The 8,472-nt window shown below is 36.5% G+C and overlaps 1 protein-coding gene across 1 annotated transcript; it reads left to right on the top strand.

Moving 5' to 3' along the window:
• The first annotated feature begins 594 nt into the window (after positions 1-594).
• On the top strand, positions 595-4,255 carry LOC137817108 (Pentatricopeptide repeat (PPR) superfamily protein). Its single transcript, XM_068620338.2, has 2 exons — positions 595-3,251; positions 3,385-4,255. Exon 1 carries the CDS (start codon positions 776-778, stop codon positions 3,137-3,139), a length of 2,364 nt encoding a protein of 787 aa, XP_068476439.1. The 5' UTR covers positions 595-775; the 3' UTR covers positions 3,140-3,251; positions 3,385-4,255.
• Positions 4,256-8,472: the final 4,217 nt, after the last annotated feature.

Below are 8,472 nucleotides of genomic sequence, written 5' to 3'. Positions count from 1 at the left end.
ATTTGGAGGATGAGTAATCACCTCAGGTTTCACATAAAAAGTAGTATTCATATGGTTGTTATGACAATAAAGAGTTATGTTAGACTTTCTCAAAACGTTTCTAACAAATCCATAAACAATGACATCTTGTTCCTTTGACTATACTTATTAGATAAAATAAATGTTTGTCTTTCTATGAAATGATTGAGTTTAAAGCCTCACATGTCTTTAAAAGGATAAGTACTCTACTGATAAACTTGCCTCAATAGGTTTGCTTAACTTTGTTTGATATACTAATTTGTCCTCTAATGTTTATTAGACTTTTTCCATAACAATTATAATCTCCTTATATACCTTTTTTTACATTTTAAGAAATTTCTTTGTATGAATTTTGTCTAATTTTTTCATATTTATTCGTTTTTTTTATGGATTGTTTCGTGTGATGACAAATGATTATTGGAATTTGGTAGATGTCTATTATGAATTTTTTTTAAAAAAACATACATATTAATATTAATATTAGTTTATCTTTTAATAATATATATATATATATATATGAGAATTATTAAAAATCAAATATGTATTGAGTTGTGTTAACCATATCTGAAATTCTGTAAACCGATTATTGAGTCTATGTGAAGCAACGAAAGGAAGAAAAGAGAAGGTGAGGTTGGGGAAGTGTCCCAAGAAAATGTGGACTATTGTTCTTCATGGTATAAAATCTTAGCATGAAACAGTACCAAACGACACAACCTACATAAGTTTGAATGAGGAGGCACTGTGACGCTTCACCACCATGGACGTTCGGACAATGGGCAATCGTTACTTGGCCCAACTCACCCACACCTCCCTTGCACGTGCCGTCCATGCTCACATCCTCACCTCAGGTTTCAACCCATTCCCTCTCATCATCAACCGTCTCATCGATCATTACTGCAAATCCTCCAACATCCCTTATGCCCGCCACCTGTTCGACAAAATTTCCAAACCAGATATCGTCGCAACTACCACCCTGCTTTCCGCCTACTCTGCTGCTGGCAACATCAAACTCGCTCACCAACTCTTCAACGCCACCCCCTTGACAATTCGTGACACCGTCAGTTACAACGCCATGATCACTGCCTTTTCCCACAGTCACGATGGTTACGCCGCTCTCCAACTCTTCGTACAAATGAAAAGGCTCGGTTTTGTTCCCGACCCGTTTTCCTTCTCAAGCGTTCTTGGCGCCCTGTCTCTGATAGCTGACGAAGAGAGGCATTGTCAGCAGTTTCACTGTGAGGTTCTCAAGAGGGGTGTACTCTCTGGGCCTTCTGTTTTGAATGCTTTGATGAGTTGTTATGTTTCTTGCGCCTCTTCGCCTTTGGTGGACTCTTGTTTGGTGATGGCAGCTGCTAGGAAGCTCTTTGATGAGGCACCTCATGGTTTGAGGGATGAACCTTCTTGGACTACCATCATTGCTGGCTATGTCAGGAATGGTGATCTCGTTGCCGCTCGTGAGCTTCTTGATGGAATGACTGACCACATTGCCGTTGCTTGGAATGCCATGATTTCTGGCTATGTGCATAGGGGGCTTTATGAGGCGGCGTTTGACTTGTTAAGGAGAATGCATTCCTTGGGAATTCAGCTAGATGAGTACACTTACACCAGTGTAATTAGTGCTGCTTCTAATGCTGGGTTGTTCTATATTGGAAGACAGGTGCATGCTTACGTTCTAAGAACAGTGGTGCAGCCATCACAGCATTTTGTTTTATCTGTGAATAATGTTTTGATTACTTTCTACACTAGATGTGGTAAACTGGTTGAGGCGAAGCGGGTTTTTGATAAGATGCCTGTAAAAGATCTCGTTTCATGGAATGCGATTTTGTCTGGGTATGTCAATGCTCGGTGCGTCGAGGAAGCTAACTCAATTTTCAGGGAGATGCCGGAGAGAAGTCTGTTGACATGGACTGTGATGATATCAGGCTTAGCACAAAATGGGTTTGGAGAAGAAGGTTTGAAGCTATTCAACCAGATGAAGTTAGAGGGATTGGAACCATGTGATTATGCATATGCTGGAGCAATTGCCTCTTGTTCTGTTCTTGGATCATTAGACAATGGACAACAACTACACTCTCAGATAACACGATTAGGTCATGATTCAAGCCTCTCAGTTGGCAATGCATTGATTACAATGTATGCAAGGTGTGGTCTTGTTGAAGCCGCTGATACAGTGTTTTTCACAATGCCTTATGTGGATTCAGTATCCTGGAATGCCATGATTGCAGCTCTTGCACAACATGGGCACGGTGTCAAAGCCATTCAACTTTATGAACAGATGTTGAAGGAAAATATATTACCTGATCGGATAACTTTTCTCACAATTCTCTCTGCTTGTAGCCATGCAGGTTTGGTCAAAGAGGGACGCCATTATTTTGATACAATGCGTGCTCATTATGGTATAACCCCAGAAGAGGATCACTATTCTCGGTTGATTGATTTGTTATGTCGAGCTGGTATGTTCTCGGAAGCGAAGAATGTCACTGAATCAATGCCTTTTGAGCCCAGCGCACCAATTTGGGAGGCTCTTCTTTCTGGTTGTCGGATTCATGGAAACACGGAATTAGGTATTCAAGCTGCTGAAAAACTCTTAAAACTTATGCCACAGCAAGATGGAACCTACATTAGTCTTTCCAATATGTATGCCACTTTAGGTCAGTGGGATGAAGTTGCCAGGGTGAGGAAATTAATGAGGGAGCGAGGGGTTAAGAAGGAACCTGGGTGTAGTTGGATTGAGGTTGAAAACATGGTCCATGTCTTTTTGGTTGATGATGCTGTACACCCTGAGGTGCATGCCGTGTACAAATATCTGGAGCATCTGGTACATGAAATGAGGAAATTGGGTTATGTTCCTGATACGAAGTATGTATTACATGATATGGAATCTGAACAAAAGGAAAATGCTTTGTCTACTCATAGTGAAAAGCTTGCTGTTGTTTATGGAATTATGAAAATTCCTTTAGGAGCCACAATTCGGGTTTTCAAAAATTTGAGGATATGCGGGGACTGCCATAGTGCATTCAAATTTATCTCCAAAGTAGTAGATCGAGAGATAATTGTCAGAGATAGGAAGAGATTTCACCATTTTAGAAATGGTGAATGTTCTTGTGGCAACTATTGGTAGCAAGAGGTTCATATATGAAATGCAACCTAAAGCCTTTGCAATTGGGAATTAAGAATGGAGACTGGTATCATATCAGAATTCCCCAAAGTGATCTCAAAAGGGTTGATCACTGGTAATATGATTTTCTTATTACACTTTCCCCCCCTTTTTATGCCGTTTTAGTTTTGCTTTTGCTAAATTGATTCTTAATCTTTTTGTTACAATTTCAATGATACACCATGCTTTTCTGTCACTGCTTTTTACAGGACAATGCCATCGGGTTAAAAGGGTATTTCATGTTCTACACTATTTGTTCGCACTACAGAATGAAAATTTGTCTTATGCTAATCTAGTCCTCTTGCATGGAGACAAGGACGTTAGTGATGATTATTGAGCCATAACCACGGGAATAGAAGCCAGTAGCAATAGTGTTAGAAATCAGTTGATAACTGTTTATGATGCTGCTGTCACAAATTTCATGTGATCTAAGCTTTCGTTGTTACTACAGTTTCCCTTTTAACTTTTGCAGTTCTGCTTCAAGCTTTTGTTAGCTTTAGAAATTGCATCAGGTACTGCAATTCAATTTAGTGGTGTTGCACGCCATCTCGGTGACCATAGCTTTGGCAGGGTCAAAGGAGCAAATGAGGTGGTGTTCAGTTTAAATGCTCCAGCAGATGAACAGTGTTTCCAAAGCTATTTTGAAATGGAAAGAAGCAAAATCATGTACACTCTTATTGGCTTCAGGGCAGTGCTAATCAGTGTGCAAGAGAGCTCCGAGCAGAACACTCTCAAGTCTCAACCTTTAGCATTAGAGAAGCTGAAGTTAAGATATGGTACACATTGCTTGTGCTAATAAAAAGTGAGATTATAGTTCGTAGAATTTTCAATACACAGAAAAACTGAGAAACAAAAATTGAAGCATTATTTGTAGAGGAGGAGAAATACTTATACTATATTTGGAGAAACAACAATGGAGTCATTCTTAGTAGGGATGGAGAAGTATTTATACTAAACTATTGTTGTTGACAGTGAAGTTATAAAAGTATCAGGAACCTTTACAACCGAGAATCGTCTTCACTGTACACTAGTGTTTATTTTAGAGTGCTAGATCAATGGCTTAAAGGTTACAAATTTGGAAGAGTTATTTTGTTTATTTTCTATCACTTAAATTTTTTGTACACATTAAATAATAATACAATTCATATATTAATTTTCAAAAAAATTCCATGTCACCCGTTTATTTTATTTCATTTTATTGGAAGATGACAACCATTGTATAAAACAATCTGACATGGTTGATAGTTGTAGTTTAACAATTAAGTTAAACAATTAAATTAAAATGATTTCAATGGAGATTGTACAATGTAATGCTAGATGGCTAACATTAAAGAGAGATGATAGTATAAATAAGGTAAGATGATTTCAATCCAACGAATCCAATAGTAAATTCAATTGACACCGTATTCAAAACTTATTTGCAATAAAAAAAGGTTAGAAATAACAATGAAAATAAGATGGGGTGTTGGAAAAAATAAAGTAGAGATTATAAAATCACTCTTTCAATCCTCACACAATATCAAGCTTAACGAGACAAACATCAGTTGATGTATTCAATATCTTACTAGTTCCAACGTTTACTCGTGAGATGTTTATCTTCTACTGCTTGAATTAAGCAAACAAGAGATTGATTAAGACTAAGTGAATTAACCAAGAACTCCAAGAAAATAATTGAATTCTCAACAAACGTTAAAAAACAATTCTTTTGACAAAAACCAAATTTCAAAAAGACCAACACTACAACACAATATGCTACACATAAACCTCAAAATTCATTGCGAAATTACAAGAGAATCAACCTCAAGTAGTTTAGCTTTCATACGGAGGCAAAACGAAAGGATTACAACGAAGAAAGTAAAACACTAAGAAAACCCTAATGCTTTGTTTTTCTAAAGCCTTTGTCAAGCTCTGAAGCTTGATGATTTCTCCTTGAAGCTTGTATCTTTTTTATTGGTGTTTCTAATCCAAGGATCTTGAGAAAACATCATGGTTCAGTTTCTGTTAAATGTTCCCAATTTTTCAGAATTCTCGGATTTTGTTTCCAGTTTTATCATGATTTTGTTTCTTCGTATTTTGCATAAGATTTTCTTCCAATTCTATTTTTTGAGATATTGTAGATTTTATTATCTTATTCTTCTCCTCATATTTCTTTTTATGTTTTGATTCAAAGAAACAATTTGAACTTTTGCATATTCAGCTCACTCGTAGAGGTAAACACTTCCTTTAGACCGTTTATCTTGAGAAATATTAGACCGTCTATTCTAAAAACATAAAATTAATACAAATAATGGTTAAAATCAAAATAAAATCAGTTAGATGAATCTTAATTAAAACAACGGATTTATCCATGATTACAATCTAGGAATATAGGATTAAAGCTATTAAGTTTGAATAAAATTATGCTCATGAAATACCCTCACACTTATCCTTTTTCACTCTTGGGCAAAACACTCTATAGACTCACAACAAATTAAAAGAATATAATGCAAACAAAAGACAAAAATAACAGTAGATCCTAAGAACACATAATAGAAAGCATGATATAATTTCAATAAATCAAAGAATCAAAACAACGTGAATAGAAATTCATGTATTTTAACACACAAACATGTAATTGAAATCATACTTTGAATCAAGAATGACAGAACTTTCACTAGACGCTCCCTAACCCTCAAGTGTTTAGGTTTGTATTTACACTCAACAGTCATGTAGATAAACACTACCATATGTTTAACAAGACTCTAATATTTGCAATAAGAATCAAGATGACTTCGTGATGTGAGTTGAGTTTAAGATTGCACATTTTAGAGGTTGCACTTTGGTTCATGATTTAGGGTTTAGGGTTTAGGTAAATGATGACCGAATAGTAAATGAAGAAAACAAGAACATAAGGAAGAATGATAAGAAAAGGTGCATTGGAAGATAACAAAAAGGAAAGATGTGATAGAGAAAGCTTATGAAGGAAGGATAGTGGTCACGCCACTTGGAAGAATGACTGGTTCCAAGATGAGTGGTGAAGAGTTGTCACTTAGAGCATGCTCTCACAAGATAAGACCCAAGAACTTTAGGAGAACAAAGCTCACTAAACAATCAAATAGGGTTTCTTTTTTATATTCAAATTCAAGGTGAAAATACAAGAGGCAAGACACCCTATTTATAGGAGAGAGTACCTTGGAAAACAAGAGAAAGGGAAGGAGAAAAGTGGGCAACTAGGTCAAGCTTCCTAGGTTAATGTCGCATCCTAGAAAGTCTTCTAGAAGGTAGGGTAAATGAGAGCTAAACCTAGGAGGTACATGAAGAGAAAGTGGGTTTGACACAAGCCTAAATTACTAAGTACACTTTACTCTAATGAAATTAAAAGTAATGAAAATAACTGATGCTCAGGTCCAATCATGTGGGCTCTGCTCTTGATAATCCTCTAAGGAATGATATGCTCTGATGCACTGGCTATGGATTGCTCCTGACATAGCCCTAGGTCTTCTGTCATGCTCCTGGTCATCCTTCTAGAGGGTTGGGCTAGCTTAGTGGTTGCTCTATCTCTCAGGGTTCCATCACTTCATAGAGCATGTAATGGGGCCAAGGTAGGGATGGCAAAGCGGGTTAGCCTGCCCCGCACTTGGCCCGCCCCGCAAAGTGAGTGAGAGCTAGACTTTCCGTCCCACCTCGCATAAGGGCTGGTCCGCGGGTTTGCAGACCAGCCCGCATTCAGTTTTTTTTTTTAGAAATTAAATATTTTTTTTTTACTTTTTCTCTTGAAAAATTGTCATAAAAAAAGACATTAGGATTAATACAACAATAAACATTAATTGAATGTTACATAATCCAAGTATCAACCTTTCAATATTCTTGACTTACCCACTACCTAACATATCCACTATTATTTATTCCAAATTACATGAAAAATATCATATATGTATTTTCATCCCCAAAACTAGATCAAAAAGGAGTCTTAAGGAAATTATAACTCCAATGACCCTTGTAATTTTCTACCCCAAAATGAAAAAGGAAGAAAACAAAACATTTACTCCACTGCTGCCAAAGTCAAATTTTTTTTTTGTGGGCCAGCTTGCCCCGCCCCGCTGCTGCCCCGCGCGGGCCACGGGTTATGCGAGGTGGGCTAATGCGGGTTAACGAGTTGAAAATGTGAGCCCGTCCAACATTTTTTAACAGCAGACCGCGGGCTGGCCCGCCCCGCTTTGCCATCCCTAGGCCAAGGTAAAGGTACGTAAAATGGGGAAAAGAGGCTTAAAAAGTCATAGAAAATCTCATGCAGTAGACCATCTAATACTTTTCTCATCCAATAGACGATCTTCCCAGTGTATTTGCCAATCCACTCTTATGTTCTTTATTTGCTTTTCTTTTTGTTGTTTTATTCCTTTTTTTTTCCTATTTTATATTTTTCGGCATTGAGGAGGTACACTATGAAAATGAGGCACACCACCACACTTATTCAAGAATCTATTCCCAAACTAATTTCAAAGCTCCTATATTTTCTTTGGAAGAGACAACATGATTTTTCCATTTTAAGGTTTTTAATGATGGTTAAAATAAGAAAAAGGCTATAGGCTCAAGGGGGCTAACAAGTGAATTATCATGAAGGGTGGCTAATATGGCTAATGGCTTAAATTAAACAAAAAAATGTCTCAATCATATCATTTCATGCATTTAAATCATAGTTGCAAAACAAATAATCAAGCTAAGTTCTAGAGTATAAAAAAACATGAGTGGAAACACACTAAAAAGGAGTATTAGGCAGTCTCTCATGATCCATTAGACGATTTGTCAATGAAGCTCAAAAAATTACCAAGAACATCTTATCACAAAAGATTCAATTTAGAATTTCTCATAACCAACTTATTTATCAATTTTAAGGAAATCCAAACAACAAATATCAAGAAACCAAAATTCTCCAAAAATATGAAACATACTCGCCATTACACGATCCTAGAAAGAAGATTTTTTTATTTTATTTTAAAAGAAGTAAAAAGACACTCAAACAAATCAATCAAAAATGAAAAAGAAAAGACAAAAACTAAAACTTATGATTCTCCTCCCTCGCACTTAAATTACACATTGTCCTCAATGAAAAAGCAAGCAAATAAAAATGTATGATAAAAATGGGAAAAGATGAACTCCCTCGTCAAACTTGAGGGAAAGGAAGAACAACAACAAATCTCCTCAACCATCTCCTTTACAATAAAAACAAAAGGCCTTCATATAGGGTAGCACAACGAAGATGTTTGTTAGAAAATATGGCCAAGGCATACATAACCTTGTTGTAGATGGTGAATTATGAA

Source organism: Phaseolus vulgaris, chromosome 7 (genome assembly GCF_051622355.1).
Source record: "Phaseolus vulgaris cultivar YP4 chromosome 7, ASM5162235v1, whole genome shotgun sequence".
NCBI classification, from domain to species: domain Eukaryota; kingdom Viridiplantae; phylum Streptophyta; class Magnoliopsida; order Fabales; family Fabaceae; genus Phaseolus; species Phaseolus vulgaris.
Note: the sequence above shows the minus strand (reverse complement) of the source record. Positions and strands in the feature narration are given on the sequence as shown.